The 16320-nt window shown below is 40.0% G+C and overlaps 1 protein-coding gene across 3 annotated transcripts in view; it reads left to right on the top strand.

The window, feature by feature from the left end:
* The first annotated feature begins 884 nt into the window (after nt 1-884).
* Nucleotides 885-16320, top strand: part of LOC133499723 (endoplasmic reticulum aminopeptidase 1-like) — a 30392-nt gene continuing 14956 nt past the window's right edge. For 2 of the 3 annotated variants that reach the window (XM_061818022.1, XM_061818021.1), the window contains exons 1-16: nt 885-1068; nt 2002-2501; nt 4193-4331; nt 4461-4595; nt 6405-6525; nt 7846-8000; nt 8772-8885; nt 8963-9094; nt 9165-9296; nt 10475-10558; nt 10628-10806; nt 11924-12021; nt 13132-13315; nt 13885-14041; nt 15188-15372; nt 15789-15950. In XM_061818022.1, coding sequence (XP_061674006.1) covers nt 2023-2501; nt 4193-4331; nt 4461-4595; nt 6405-6525; nt 7846-8000; nt 8772-8885; nt 8963-9094; nt 9165-9296; nt 10475-10558; nt 10628-10806; nt 11924-12021; nt 13132-13315; nt 13885-14041; nt 15188-15372; nt 15789-15950 — 2456 coding nt within the window. In that variant the 5' untranslated portion in view covers nt 885-1068; nt 2002-2022. The remainder of the gene's footprint in view (nt 1069-2001; nt 2502-4192; nt 4332-4460; nt 4596-6404; nt 6526-7845; nt 8001-8771; nt 8886-8962; nt 9095-9164; nt 9297-10474; nt 10559-10627; nt 10807-11923; nt 12022-13131; nt 13316-13884; nt 14042-15187; nt 15373-15788; nt 15951-16320) is intronic. The other variant, XM_061818023.1, reaches the window with a different exon arrangement.

Genomic DNA, 16320 nt, shown 5'->3' with positions numbered 1-16320 from the left:
AATTTCTGATTCCACATGGACGATAAATGCAAGGTGGAAAGGGGACAAAATGATTATTAAGATATATCCCGTTCTCTATGTACTGTTTTCACAATTTCACAACTACATTCCAAAAGCAAAATGTACAGAAAAATCTGCATAAATTATTTAAAATGAATTGAGATTGAATTTTAAAACATGTCGTGTATTTCAACATAAGCGATGCTGCCTCCCTGTGGTAACGGTTGCGAATTGCAACGGCTTCTTTTTCGATTATGATTTTTCCCATTGATGATGACTGCGCCCCTGCTTTTTATATTACACAATAGACATGGGGCGTTTCAGAACTGGAGGACAATTTATATTAGATATTATTTTTAACAACCACCACCAGCAACGTTTGGGAGATATTTTATCTGCCATGATGTATAGTTTGGTGTGTTTGGGACTTCTGTACTCAAGCATGTGAGGAGCGTACAGTATTTTGAAAATATCTTCGCATAGATGATTTCAAATTAAAAACATATTTTTATTTTTGATTCGACGTTAGTAGGACGCGTTGTTGTCTTTTTCTATCATTTCCCCTAATCACCCCCCCCCCCACTGTGGATAGCAATGTTAGTCTTACATTTATCAATTTTTTTCTTGTTACCGTTGTTAGGTTGGATTGTATTCATGATAATATGTTATGTTATGATATGTTTATTATACATTCTGTACTATATTATTGAAATAAATATTCTGGGATAGGCTCCAATTCTTGTGAGGATAAGTGGTGCAGATAATGGATGGACGGATAAAAATAGAGTTGACCAAAAAAAAAAAAAATCCAGTCGCATGTTTTCTACTTTTACTTCATTACTTCCTGCTCCTTGCGGTAACAAATGGCACTGCATCAACAAAAACCATGCCAACGCCGCTGAAGAAGTAATCATTTCATAAACTGATTATGTTCGGTTCGTTCACTAAAAAGATTCGTTTAATTGACCTAATCGTTCGCGAACGTGAATATAGGTGCATGCGATTTGCTCGTTCATCGCTTTCGCCTTCACTTGCTGTGTCGTCTGCTCTACGCGGCAAGTCGAAAAGGTAAGCGCGATTATTTTCACACTGTTTTATTTTAAAGTGTGTGTCTGTCGGGACACAATGAACAACGGAGTATGTGTTTCAGGGAGTTATCGGTATTACATACGCGTATAAATTGAAGCTATCTTGCAAACGTGTGTACAAACTTCGATGCGGAAGTTACATAGGAATGACTACACGTTCATTTACATTTAAAAGCCTGGAATCAATGCACCTTTAGTTTTCATGTCAAGTTGAATTAACACCACATTTCTTTCTTTCTTTCTTGTTAAATCCATTGTTAGAACTGAACAAGGGTAACAATAGTCACACTGTTATACAAAAGCAATGAGGAAAGGAAACAAATGAAATGACTCAGACGTTTTATTTTGAACCCGCACATGTACTCGTCTCGTTTGTTGAATTTCATCTTTTTTTTCTCCTCGTTTTCTAAAAACGTTCCGCAAAAAAAAAAAAAAGAAAAAAAAATCGTGTAATTTTGCCATTAAGCTAACGCTTTGTGTATTTGTATAGCAGGAATTTTTGAAGCCATCCCTGCTAAAAAGTTTCTATAGAAATTCTATAGAATTTGTACTGAGCAACTTGTTCTATAGATCTTTGGCTGTGATTTTTCGATAGAATTTCTACAGAACAATAGGATTTCTATAGAAATTCTATAGGCTTTAGGTCCTAAATTTCTATAGTTCTTTAGAAATTCTTTAGAAATGTTCTATAGAATTTTTTTTTTTAAGCAGGGATTCATGGATATTTACATGAAATGTAATGTTTTTTTTTTTTAACTATCCATCCAATTTTAGACCACCTGGAGTCTATCCTTGCTGTACCGTACATTAAAATCCTATTTAGTTGTCAGTCTCATCCACACTTTCCCCTCAAAATAATTGCCGCCCGTATTAAACATATCATGTGTGTCAATTTTGATTTCCACTCCAACAGGTCTCTGTTTCGTTTGCCAACATGTTCGTGGCTCCTTCTTGCTTGATGATCTTTCTTTACGTGGCCCAAGTGTTGGGGGCACAAATTCCATATGGAGACACACGCGACATCACCGGCGCTCAGCCGTTCCCCTGGCATCATATCAGACTCCCCCGAACCGTCGTGCCTCACCACTACGACCTGACCATTCACCCCAACTTGACCACTCTGAGCTTCACCGGTGCAGTTCGCATCCAGCTGGAAGTGCTCGAAGACATTCAAGCCATCGTTCTGCACTCCAAGCAGTTGAAGATTTTCAACGTGAAGCTCAAGACGGCTGAAGATGTGAGGTCTCTTCAGATCCTGGAGAATTCAGTTTACCAGCAGCTTGCCCTTCTGTCAGACGAGGTGATCACAAGAGGGGTGGATTACGAGGTGCATATGGAGTTTTCCGCCAAGCTCTCGGATAGCTACCATGGTTTTTACAAGAGCAGCTACAGAACCAGCAGCGGGGAGCTTCGGTAAGCCTTTTTCTAGAGTTTGTCCCTTTTTTGGAAGCCTTTGCAAAGATGAAGATGCTAATTTTTAAATTACGTGACAGTCATTTTTCAAGATGGACAATTTGTTCACGCTTCCACCCATTTTCTTTAATGCTAACAACTGGTATTTGGCTTAATGTCCTCAATCAACTTGATCCATTAATGTTAAAATAATTGCTGGGTTAAATATGCTTTAAGATACAGTAAATGCTCAAAATATGTACACATTATTTATTTATTTATTTTTGAATTTGTCATAGTTAGTCCCCTTACATTGGGGATGGCCACCAACTACCAGCAGATGAAGCTGTGGTGACAAATCCTTGCGTTGTGTTGCACTTGGCAAATACTTTGTAATATTCATTACTGCCGCATACAACACTGGGGTGGAATAGCATCACCGTTCACATCCTTCATTTTTCAATCAACCAAGTTTTCTGACAGTTTGGCCTCAGTAGAGCTGAAAGCCAGAATTTTCAACAGCTCTTATAGTTAGCCTCGTGAAATTCTGCAGTTGTAACAAACAAAACATAAATGAACAAGCATCTGGTCTTGCAGCTCCCAAAAGTGGAATGTTTTGCCACTGCACACAAGATGAGCCTCATCGCTGTCTCAATTTAAATCCTTGCTTAACAACCATATTTTTACACCAGTCAGCATCTGATGTGATGTATATGTGTTGTGTGGGCAGTGCATTTAATTTCATTTTACCCATTTTATTTTCTGTTTTTTTTTTAATTCTTTTATTTTTGCAGTTTGCAGTTTTACATTGCATTGTACAGCACTTTGGGAAAGTTTAAGTTTTTTTTTTTTTTAAATTAATATTGTGGATTGGAAAACAAAAAAAGACTAAGCAAAGATATACAATGGTACCCCGACTTATGAAATTAATCCATTCTAGAAGTTGTTCCGTAAAGTAAATTTTTGGTAAATGGAAGCACATTTTACATGTAAATAGCGTAATCCATTCCAAGGCCCCCGACCCCCACCTGCCAAAAATAAGCATTACAGCAGTACATAATTTAAAAAAATATAGAAAAAAAATTGTTCGTTTACCTTTGGCTTTGGGTGACTATGCTATGAGAAGGATGAATGGCAAAAAAAATGTATCGTGGGGGACGAAGGAGGAGACAAACTTTGACACCCGAGAGAAAACATAGGTACGCACCCAACTTCATTCTACTAAAGTTTATTGGGGCCCATGGTAAAAAAAGATGAATAAACTTGCAAAAAACACAAACGAAAAAGTTGTACTTTTCCAATGTGCGTTAGCTTGTGACAGCGCGAGCGTGATTCAGTGTCAGTTGAGAGTCCAAGGGAATCAAAAAGCATCATGGGTAATGATTGACATCCCTCCTAGCCAATGGAATGCCAGGAAAATGCTACAGTGATAGCCAATGGGAGAGTAGCTCCATCGCGCCACACAAAGCAAGATACATGTTTACGTTGAGTGGAATTTGGGGGCTGCTAATCCAGCGCCTATTTTTGCCTTTCATATCTTGAATTTTCCTTTGTAACTAGAGACAATATTTTTCTGAAGAGGCATTTTGTAACCTGAATTTTTTTCAATACTAGAGACGTTCGTAAGTAGAGGTACCGCTGTATTAATTTGTTAAATGAAATCTCGCTGCATCCCGAACTGTTCTCTTCACATACATAAATATTGTTATCAGGGTTATGGCATCCACACAGTTTGAAGCTACCTACGCCCGAGCAGCCTTCCCCTGTTTTGATGAGCCCTCATTTAAAGCCAACTTTACAATCTCCATCATACGTGAGCCGCGACACATCGCTATTTCCAATATGCCCAAGGTACTCTGCATATTATTATTTCACTGCATAGTATGTGTGGGTATTGTCTATCTGGAGTGACTCTACTTGTTTCTCTAGTTTTATCACTGTTCTGATACTTGATGTTACATTGTATCTCTTACCTCTCAGATAAAAACAATCGCATTACCAGGAAATGTGTTTGAAGATCAATTTGGCACCACAGTAAGGATGAGCACATACTTGGTAGCCTACATCGTGTCTGACTTCGTTTCGGTGAGCAAGATGACCAAAAACGGCATCAAGGTGATGACAACTCCCCCTCCCGAATGCGTGTTCAGTAATGTAAACAGTGGTGCCTTGAGATAAGAGTGACCCCGATTTACAAGTTTTTCAAAACTCAAACCATACATTGTTTTATTTTTTCTAAATGATTTATTTTTTTGTGTTTTGGTTCGACTTGCGAGCAAAAAATTGAAATAGGAGCACGGGATGGTGGGAGTGAACTCAACTAATTTCACAACAAGAAGCAGCATGGCAAATAGCAAAGAATTCTTCGACAAAGAGGTTTCATACTCTTTATTGGCAAATCTTCTTGTAGTTTACTGTCAAACTCTTTATAAAACAAATAATTATAAAATGTTCATAACCACATAGTTTGGCCATTAAGTCACTTAGTTTAATGCTAACAAACACACAATCCAAATTGCCATAGATGGTCTAATTAATAGCCTCGGTGTAACTGTTATCATCCTTTAAGAAATGGATATTTGAACAAACAGTAGAGAAACACATGCACGTGGAGACTATAACAATACTCAAAGGCACATTTTCTTTAACCTCTATAATTTTTACTACATTAATATTATAATATTACCCCAGCATATTAGGGAACTGTGATGTTCGCCTCCAAATCCGAGACTATGGTCCTCAGTCGGAAAAGGGTGGCGTGCCTTCTCCAGGTTGGGGATGAGATCCTGCCCCAACACTGAGACCCTCCCAGATGCCCGAGCTTCTCACACCATCTCTAAGGAAGAGCCCAGACACCCTGCGGAGGAAACTCATTTCGGCCGCTTGTATCCGGGATCTTGTTCTTTCAATCACGACCCACAGCTCGTGCCTATAGGTGAGGGTACGAACGTAGATCGACCAGTAAATGGAGAGCTGCGCCTTTCGACTTAGCTCCCTCTTTACCACAATGGACCGATACAATGTCCACATCACTGCAGACGCTGCACCGATCTGTCTGTCGATCTCCCGCTCCCTCCTTCCCTCACTCGTGAACAAGACCCCAAAAATACTTGAACTCCTCCACTTGGAGAGGAGACAGATGAGGTGGCGGTGGGCATCTGATTCGGATGCCTCCTGGACACCTCCCTGGTGAGGTGTTCCAGCCACGGCCCACTGGAAAGAGACCCCGAGCACGCTGGAGAGACTGTGTCTCTTGGCAGGCTTGGGAATGCCTCGGTTATCCCTCCGGAAGAGCTGGAAGAAATGGCTGGGGAAAGGGAAGTCTTGGTATTCCTGCCGAAGCTACTTCCCCCGCAACCCGACCCGGAAAAGAGGTCGATAATGGATGAATGGATGGATCGATGGATGGCGATGCTCCACATGGATATCTGTATGTCTATTGTACTGGGTGGCACGTTGACTGACTGCTGAGCACATTTGCCTCAGACTTCTGAGGGCTCACCTCACTGTCTCCCCTAAGTGGGGTTATCATGTTCTCCCTGTCCCTGTGTGGGATTTCTGCGGGTACTCTGGTTTCCTCCCACATCCCTAAACATGCATGGTAAGTTGATTTAAAATTCAAATTTGCCCACAGGTGTGAATCTGCTTGTGAATGCTTGTTTATACTGTTTGTGCCCTGTGATAAGATGGCGACCCGTTCAAGGTGTACCTCACCTCTCCATTGGAGAATGCTATTTTTTTCATTAGAAAAAAACATTACAACAGTTTTTTTTTTTTTTTTGGGATAGGCTTGAACAGTTTATTAGAATTTGCATTTTTCAACTCAAGGCACCACTATACACCATCAAAGACTAGAATACTGATTTCACCATATTGACAATGTGTCGTGTTAATACTGAAGCGTGTGTTCTCGATCCCCTTCAGATTTCTGTCTATGCCGTACCTGAGAAAATCAACCAAACGGACTTTGCATTGGATGCCGCTGTGAAGCTGCTCGACTTTTACGAAGCCTACTTCAATATTCCATACCCACTCCCGAAACAGGGTGAGCACTTTATTTGAAAGCGCAGTAAGCTTCAAGTCTCTTAGATAAAACTGCAACATTACATTAGGTAATGACTGCCTCAAACACATCGGCGCCAATATAATTTCTTACTTTTGGGATTCTACAATAATTCACAAAAGTTTAGACTCACAAGGAATTGGTAACCTTTATCTTTCTCTTTTTTTTTTCTATAGATTTTACTACATGGTGTTATCATGAATAACAGGTTTGAGGGGTGATTACATTAAAGGCATTTTCGGAGACCAAATTGTAGTTCATTTCCCTCCGAGGGCCTTTGTGACTAAACCATAAATATGTTTAAAGGGCCCATATTTTGGCTATTTAGACATCATTAGTGACTCTCTAACATCGACTTAGTATAAAAGTGTCAGTTTCATTTCAGAAAACCCCATGCTTTTGTCACAATCGTGTCCAGAAAATGCCCCTCTGACAGCTACTCCTTTGACCCAGTTCTGTATCTGCTTTATCCATATTTGGCAAAGGCTGGCCCCTTTCCTCTGATTGGTTGCTGCCATGTAGAAGACCCCACCCTCAGAACTTGTGAGACCACACGTTTATGACAGCCCTGGCTCAGGAGCTGAAAGATGGCGCTCTTCACTCGTGATATAGATAAGCTCAAGAAGAAAAAAAAAATACATACACGGTGGGGCAAAAAAAATATTTAGTCAACCCCCAATTGTGCAGATTCTCCCACTTAAGATCAGAGAGCCCCTGTATTTTTCATCATAGGTATACCTCACGTATGAGACAAAATGAGATGAACAATTCAGAAAATTACAGTCTGATTTTTCAAGCTGGAAAATAAGTATTTGGTCAACAGCAAAAGTTCTTCTCAATACTATGTTATATCCCTGTTGTTGGCAGTAAGAGTTTTCTGTAAGTCTTTTTCCACAAACTGCTGCTGGTGTTTTGGCCCATTCCTCCAAGCAGACCTCCTCTACAGCAGTGATGTCTTGGGGCTGTCACTGGGCAAAACAGACTTTCAACTCCCTCCAAATATTTTCTATGGGGTTGAGATCTGGAGACTGGCTAGGCCACTCCAGGATATTCAAATACTCTTACAAAGCCACAAGAAAATGACTCTTTTCACAGGCTATGCACAGATTGAACATGAAGCGCAGCTTTGTGAGAACAATGATAAACTATACCCATTTTCAACATGAAGCTTAATTTTGCCTGCCTCATGCGTAGTTATTAGATACTGTAATCCTATTTCAAATAACCTACCCTATATGTAGACATGATCGTGTTTTTAAAGGATTTCTTTGTACCTATGTACCTGCTTCTGGGCCCTCGCAGACCTTGCTGCTATCCCTGACTTCCAGTCGGGAGCGATGGAGAACTGGGGTCTGACCACCTACAGAGAGGAGGCCCTCCTCTTGCACCCTGAAAAATCCTCCATGATGGACAAAGTAGAGATTGCCAAGACCATTGCTCATGAGCTTGCACACCAGGCAAGAGAAACAGAATACATCATTATGTCACAGTCCTCTAAAGAGCACATGAAGAGTCCACACATCCTGCTTAAAACAAAAGATAAACACAATTAATGTGACCACCTGTTTACCTTGTACTCCTCAATTGGGAAAAAAATCTTTTTGAGCTAATATGGTGTTACGGGGGCGGAGCTGGAAAGCGTTGGCCTCACAGTTCTGAGGTCCCGGGTTCAATCGCGAAGCCGCTTGTGTGGAGTTTGCATGTTCTCCCCGTGCCTGCGTGGGTTTCCTCCGGAGACGCTGTTTTCCTCCTACATCCCAAAAACATGCAACATTAATTGGACACACAAAATTGTCCCTAGATGTGATTGTGAGTGCGGCTGTCTGTCTCTATGTGCCCTGTGATTGGCTGGCAACCAGTTCAGGGTGTACCCTGCTTAATGCCCGTTGAACAGCTGAGATAGGCTTCAGTACTCCCCGCGACCGTTGAGATGATAAGCAGCTAAGAAAATGGATGAATGGATGGTTTCACCGGTGGGCAATAAATAATAATAATAATCACTGGTAACATGGCTATGTTCTTAATAAACCAGTCAAATTTAAACTCGTATAAAATGCCCAACACCACCATGCTTCACTTTTGGTGTGGTGTTATTTCGGTGATGACCGGTGTTTTTCCACCACACATCCCTTTTGAAATGAATACATCTTAAACAGGCGGCAAAATGTTTTATGGCCTGATGAAACCAAAATTTTGCTTTTTAATGTATTATACGTTTACATGCATAGTGGTTTGGCAACTTGGTGACCATGGAGTGGTGGAATGACCTGTGGCTCAACGAGGGTTTTGCCAAGTTCATGGAGTTTATTGCTCTCGACTTCACGCACCCGGAGCTCCAAGTGGTGAGCTCTGTGCTTCCTGGGAAGAAGATTAATCCGCTATTGTTCGAGACCCATGAACTAAATCTTTTTCCTCTTAGAATGACTTATTCTTGGAGAAGTGCTACCACGCCATGGAGGTTGATAGTCTCAACTCATCGCACCCAATCTCCACCCCTGTAGAAAACCCCACTGAAATTCAGGAGATGTTTGACCAAGTGTCCTACGATAAGGTCAGATTTCAATTATATATCCTGGAATAATGTTTGTTTCTTCATTTTTCACAGTTTGCTTGTTTGTCAGGGAGCGTGTATTCTGAATATGCTGAAAGAATTCATGACACCTGAGGTGTTCGAGATTGGGATCATCCGCTACCTGAAGCGGCACAGCTACCAAAACACTGTCAGCAGCCACCTGTGGGAAAGCCTGACCGATGTGAGTGTGTGATGTCGCTGAGTAAATTTGGATGCAGCGATGCCTTGAGATGCGAATGACCAGATATAGGCTGTCATTTGACAGGTTTTGTGCTTTGACTTACAAGCATTTGAAATATGAATGCTGTATACAGGGAGCTCGCTCGCACATAAATGAGCAGTAGTTTGCTATGTAGTCAGCAATCCCCCCACCCAAGCACACAAAAAGATTTCAAGTTAGTTAATGTGACTCCTATTTAAAGTCCATTCAAATTAAACATAAAAGAGAATTACACATTCTGTATTCAAAACAACACAAATGATGCCTTTTGTTAGCGTAACTTCTTCTTGCAAAATGCCAAAGATGGGTTAACAAATAGCCTCAATGGTCATCGTGTTATAACACTGTAAGCAAAAGACATTTGAAAACAAACAGAAATATTGTATGAACACATTTAATCAGACAGTTTAACAATACTTACAGGTATTTAAAATTACTAATTACAGCAGCCTTCCAAGTCACTTTTTGTGGTTATGTAACTATTTTTCATTTGTTTCCATTTTTATGATACATCAGAAGGAGCCTCAATGAATTCCTTAAATTTTGTAATTATCTAAATGACATTGAATTATGTTGTGGAGCATGATGGACGACTGGTTAGAGCGTCACCTCACAGTTCTGAGGACCGGGGTTGAAATCCTGGACCCTTGCATGTTCTCCCCCTGCCTGCGTGAGTTTTCTCCGGGGGCTCCGGTTTACTCCCACATCCCAAAAACATGCAATAATTGGAGACTCTAAATTACCTGTATGTGTGAATGTGAGTGCAAATGTTTCTACGTGGATATGGATCAAGTGGTGCCAAAATAATGAGAGTTCATTGTTCTACATTAATACCTTTTCACTTTACTGATGCTGTTCCTTGATGATTTAATTAATTTTTTTAATGAGCCAATTACCTCCAATATTCACCAAGAATTAATCGGCATATCATGAGGTAATGAAAATCAAGTATTGCAAAGAAACAAATAGAGAAAGCACCAGACTGTATTTTGCCCCAAGCTTCTGTTGTCACATTTTTCAGAGCACATACCATAATTGTTTAAAGTGCTCTAAAGTTAGATGGCATTCAACATTGTCTGAAACGGTAAATACTGTATATAGCACCACTCTTCATAGATTTATTTCCTTTTTCCCACCAGATTTGCAGTTCAAATGATCTCCAAGATGCCCCATTAAAACAAAAAGCATTCTGCTTCAAACGCAACCTACAATCTGGGGATGATGTAAGTTTTCAAGCCGAGAAATACAAGGTGTGACGGATATCTTGTGATTGATTTGTGTACGATGGACAGTACTATGGTGATAAGTTTGACATCAAGACCATCATGGAGACGTGGACACTGCAGAAGGGCTTTCCGATCGTCAACGTTGACTTCAGAAGTCGGAAGCTCATGCTCACCCAGGAACGTTACCTGAAGACAGTAGCAAAGACCAAAACCACTGGATCCCCGAGTAAAAAGTACACCAAAAAGTACAAAATATTAATCTGTCCATCTTACATGTCGCTTATCCTCACTAGCATTGGATTGTTGGATAATGTTATTGAATATACATTTCGCTGTAATATCAAAAGTCTACATATTACTCCCATAAAAGCCCTCCAAGTGGTCACGGTACATTATAACATGTTCAGTACGGAAAGTTTTCAGACCCCCTAAAATTTTTCTAAATTTTGCATTTATAATGCAGCAATTTGCTAAAATCATTTAAATAAATTTTTTACTCATTAATGTACACACAGCATCTCCAATCCACCACACCCCAAAAAAATAAACCAACATTTTTGCAGATTAAAAAAAATAGATAAGTAAAACATATATAGGCGGCACGGTGGTGCAGCTGTGAGGCGTTGGCCTCATATTTATGAGGTACGTGGTTCAATCCCGGACCCGGCTGCGTGGAGTTTGCATGTTCTCCCTGTGCCTGGATGGATTTTCTCCAGGCCCTCCGGTGTCCTCCCACATCCCTAAAACATGCATTCATTGGATGCTCTAAATTGCCCCGAGGTGTGATTGTGAGTGCGGCTGTTTCTCTGTGCCTTGCGATTGGCTGGCAACCAGTCTAGGGTGTCCCCTGTCTCCTGCTCGATGACAGCTAGGATAGGCTCCAGCACTCCTGTGACCCGTGTGAGGATAAGTGGCTAAGAAAATGGATAGGTGGATGAATTAAAAAAAAAAAAAAAAAAAAAAAAAAATATATATATATATATATATATATATATATATATATATATATATATATATATATATATACACACACACACACACACTGTTTGACCATACATTTTAATAAATTAAAAAAGAATAGCGACTGTGCAACAATAAGATTTCACCGTTTTTCACTCCTGGCTCTGCTGTTTGTGAAACTGTTAGAACTATGCAGCTACCATTACTGAAAACACTGAAGTTTTATAGTAAATCACTTTTACATAACACTTTTTAAAATTCATAAAGACCACTATATTTCATGGTACATGGTGTGAGCAAACCAATCCATCAGGGCTAAAAATACATTATTCCATGCTATAAACACCCATGTTTATGATTATGTGCCACATTTGTGAACATTTCTTTCCCATTTCATTTTAGTACTGAGGATGCATTAAAAAAAGTTTGGCAGATTCCACTGACATACAAGACGAGTGATTCTGACACAACACAACACTTCCTGATGAAGTCCGGAGTGGGTAAGAGGCTGATTTTTTTTTTTTTTTTTCATTTTATTTTTTTATTTTTAAATTTATTTATTTATTATTTTTTAATTTTCTTTGTATTATTGCTCAAGTTTTGTATAAATTTTGTCCGACTATATCCTGGCCTATCGTTCCCTATATTGGCACTAAACTGTAAAATCTAAACGTGTACAATACTGTACATCAAAAGGTGAGTTTACTAATTATTATGTCATCGTGTCCACAATAGCATTTTGCCAATTTACAAAAACATGTAAAGTTGTCACATTTCGCAGTTGAATTTCAACTTATTTATTTAGTTTTTTTTAGTTCACTACTTGCACATCCCTCAATTTTGTAATTAACCAATGTGCTGGAGACTATGCCAGCTGTCATTGGGCAGGGGGCAGAGTACACCCTGAACTGGTTGCCAGCCAATTCCAGGGCACATGGAGACAGACAACAGTGGCGAAGAAAATGGATGGCTTTCACTCGATGCCAATTCCCCGAGCTTCATGCAGAACACTGTAGATGGGCTAATAAATTTAGGATCAGTTTCATGGTGTTATAACTCGTTAAGCAACAGATATTAAACTTGTTCTGGTCACTGGATTGGAGATTGGGGCCTTAACTTTATATTTTCCTGGTTTGATAAAGCTAGTGTTTTCACCTAATCTTCTTTTTTTATTTTATAACAGAGCCAGTTTTACCCTGGAAAATATGTATTTGTCGATGACAATAAAGACAGTTGAAGGGAGTATTTTGGTAAAGATAAGTTTTGCAAAAAATCAAGTCATTTACATCGTAAAACAAGGCACCACCCTACTAGGGCTGCCTCTTAAAGGCCTCTATATATAATCGAGATACTGCAATAACTACAGTACCCTCTATAAATTATATGCTTATGTTTTGTGTGTTCAAATACGTTTACTGTATGTTTAAAAAGTAGGTTTTACATAGTTTTAATGTTAAAAGGTAAAGGACGAGTGGAAAAACTAAAATGTTTGTTTTACCTGGTTTATAATCCCAGATTTTCATCCACGTGGGTCGGTCTGGACCTTTTCCCATGGAGTAAACTGACATTGACTACGTATATTTGTCTTTGATGGAACTCTTTGTCCACAGATCTCCTCCGCATTCCTCAAGGAGTGAGCTGGATCAAGATGAACGTAGACAGGAGCGGTTACTACATTGTCCACTACGGCAAAGATGGGTGGAAGTCTATGATCAATTTGCTCCAGAAAAACCACACGGCACTCAGCGGCAAGGACCGAGCCAGCCTCATACACGACGTCTTTCGGCTTGTCAGGTTGGGAAATATGGAAATCAATAATGCAAATCTTTCAGTGCTTTTATTTTTCCAGCAAATTTGATCATTGGGCAACGATAGATTTAGAAACATTTAATGTAAATATTCAGAGTAACGTTTGTAATTATATTGCATCCATCTTCTTGTAAAGATGACTTGATCACAACTAAAAGGGGAAAAAAGAAAGTTGCAACATTGTGAGGGATGATTGGATTGTGACATTGTCTTCAAGTCTCCTGTAATTAGTGAAATACCTGCGCCTTGTGTTTATAACAATTACCTCTAAAAGCATTAAAGTCCAAATTATTATTTATTATTATTATTTGTATCCTGACCAATTGTTTGAGTAAAAGTGTATATTCTATTTGTGAAATGATGAGCCTTTGGGTCAGCACAGTAAATTAGTGGTAGCAAAAAATATATATTGTGTCTTTGGCACTTCGTGCGGGTGTTGTATTTGTGAAGGTTAATGGTGTTTTTTTTATTTTTTTAAATATAGAATACAGCAGGCATTACTGATTATATAGAGTATTCTTTTCCATTACATTCTTTGCATTTGTGTTTTGTAGCATCCAGAAGTTGAAGCTGGAAACCGCTTTGGAGCTATCCACGTATTTGTCGAAAGAGACCGATGTCATTGCTGTGACCCAGGCCTTTTCAGAACTCGTACCCATTTATAAACTGATACAAAGGAAGGAAGCGGCTCTTCTCGAGAATGGAATGAAGGTTAGCCCAGGCAGCTATGGAAACATTTTGTCTTGCCAGATGTGTTTGCTGTTGGGAGACATTTGTCATCTGCAGACATATACAATTGGCATCTGTGTGACTCTACACATTTAGTATTTGGTCACAGAAGAATCTCAAGTTGAAATCCCGTCTGACTGGTTTTATTCCCATCTAGATGAGATGGGTCCAGAAGCTTTTGTTGTGTGGTTTACAAGTAAAATCAAGTCACATAATGTACACCTTTGACAACAGGCAAATTTACTCTCTCGTTGCAACAATTCAACACACAGCCTTTAATGTCTAAACCCCTGGAAACAATTATACAAAATAAACAATAGTAGACCCCGAAATGAAAACTGGGCCCAATAAGCAATTTTACGTCTTTGGCTAGAGTTTCTTATAAATGCGTTAGTGTAGTGTAACCCCTTCTGAACTGGCTGCAGTGGCTGTTCATTTTAGGGTTGTCGTTAGGCTCCTCCACATTTGGTAGATCTGGTGTCGTAAATGATCTGCCGACCACTTTTTATTGGCAGTCCGTCACACAAGGTGATAGAGATTTATTTGCAAAAGATTTTGTCATACTTATAAATGGGGACAAGCATGCCTCGCAGGCACAGGGAAAACATGCAGCCTCCACACAGGCAGGGCCGACAACTGAACCCTGAAAGAACAGTGAGACAGACGGCAGTTATCCTTTATGCTGGAAGACAAAAATAATTAACCAATTACTCCTCCTTACTTTAGCTTGAGGCCAATTAAAAGCTGACATATGACTGTGACATCAAAGATCTTTAACAAAAGGTGTAATTTTTTTGGAGGGAGGAGTGAATGTCTTCAGAATGACTCCCGAATTGTATTATTATGTCATTGTTTCTACACAACAAGCAATTTTTTAATTCCTCAGACATTTACGTGTAAATATGGGAGTTAGTTAATTGTTGTTATGTTTATGAGGGAAGTTGTTGGGGAAAAAAAACATCTCCCTCTGAGAGACCCACTACTTTGGACACAAAACTGGTTGGCCCTGAATCGAGAGCTTCCGTGTTTGTCGAAACCATGCTGTGCACCCGAATAGCAATACATTTCACACGGTAGACGTCCCAACGTGTCAATTAATTGCTTATTATACTAGTATTGTTTTTACAGACTTACATGCTGGACCTGTTTAAGGACTTGATTGACAATCAGACCTGGGACGATTCCGGCTCCTCGTCACAGCGAATGCTACGCAGCTACCTGCTTTTGTTCGCCTGTGTCAGGAACTACACTCCTTGTGTGACCAAAGCGAGCAAGCTCTTCAACATGTGGAAGGAGTCTGATGGCAAAATGAGGTCAGACCCGGCGTCCGTTCACATTTCCATGATTTATTCAGTATAGAGCGTCTGCCTCACAGTTCTGAGGACTGAGGTTCAAATCCTGGCCCCGCTGTTTGGAATTTGCATGTTCTTCCCCTGCCTGCCTTGTTTTTTTTCTGGGCACTCTGGTTTCCTCCCACATTCCAAAAACATCCATTAATTGAAGACTCTAAATTGCCCTTGGGTGTGACTGAGTGCAAATTGTTTTGCGGTTCTATGTTCACTGCTAGAAACCAGTTGAGAATGTACCCTGGCTCCTGCTTCAAAGATAGCTGCGATTGGCTCCAGCTCTCCTGTCACTTTTGTGAGGATAAGTAGCTCAGAAAAGGGATGGATGGATGGATGGAGGGATGATGTCAAATCCAGGGGCTTAGGTTGTCTCAATTTCTCAGCCTTCCAGTTGATGTCACCCTGGCGGTGTATGCTGTCGGTGCTGAAACACCAGAAGGGTGGGACTTCCTGTTTGAGTTCTATCGCCGGTCTTTGCAAGAGTCTGTTCGGAGTCACATCAAGATTGCCTTGACAATCAGCCCATTGCATCAAAAGCTCACGTGGTATGTATCATTTCAAGTAGGCTGCATATAGTTAGCCGGCTGTTTGGTTCATACGTTGAACATATAGAATGAGGACATTATGAAGGAATATGTCAAGTGAAAAAAATATAAATGCTTTATTATGTTCATGTTAATGTTTTGTTTCATATTCACATTTTTTTAAATATTCTCCTTTTCCTTTTGGTTTGTCGTGCCATCTTATTCCATCTAAGCCTGTCTCATGCATCTTCCTCTCTAACCCCAACTGCCCTCATGTCTTCCCTCACCACATCCATAAACCTTCTCTTTGGTCTTCCTCTCGCTCTTTTGCCTGGGAGCTCCATCCTCAGCACCCTTCTACCAATATACTCACTCTCTCGCCTCTGAACAT

This window comes from Syngnathoides biaculeatus, chromosome 4 (assembly GCF_019802595.1).
Source record: "Syngnathoides biaculeatus isolate LvHL_M chromosome 4, ASM1980259v1, whole genome shotgun sequence".
NCBI lineage: Eukaryota > Metazoa > Chordata > Actinopteri > Syngnathiformes > Syngnathidae > Syngnathoides > Syngnathoides biaculeatus.
Note: the sequence above shows the minus strand (reverse complement) of the source record. Positions and strands in the feature narration are given on the sequence as shown.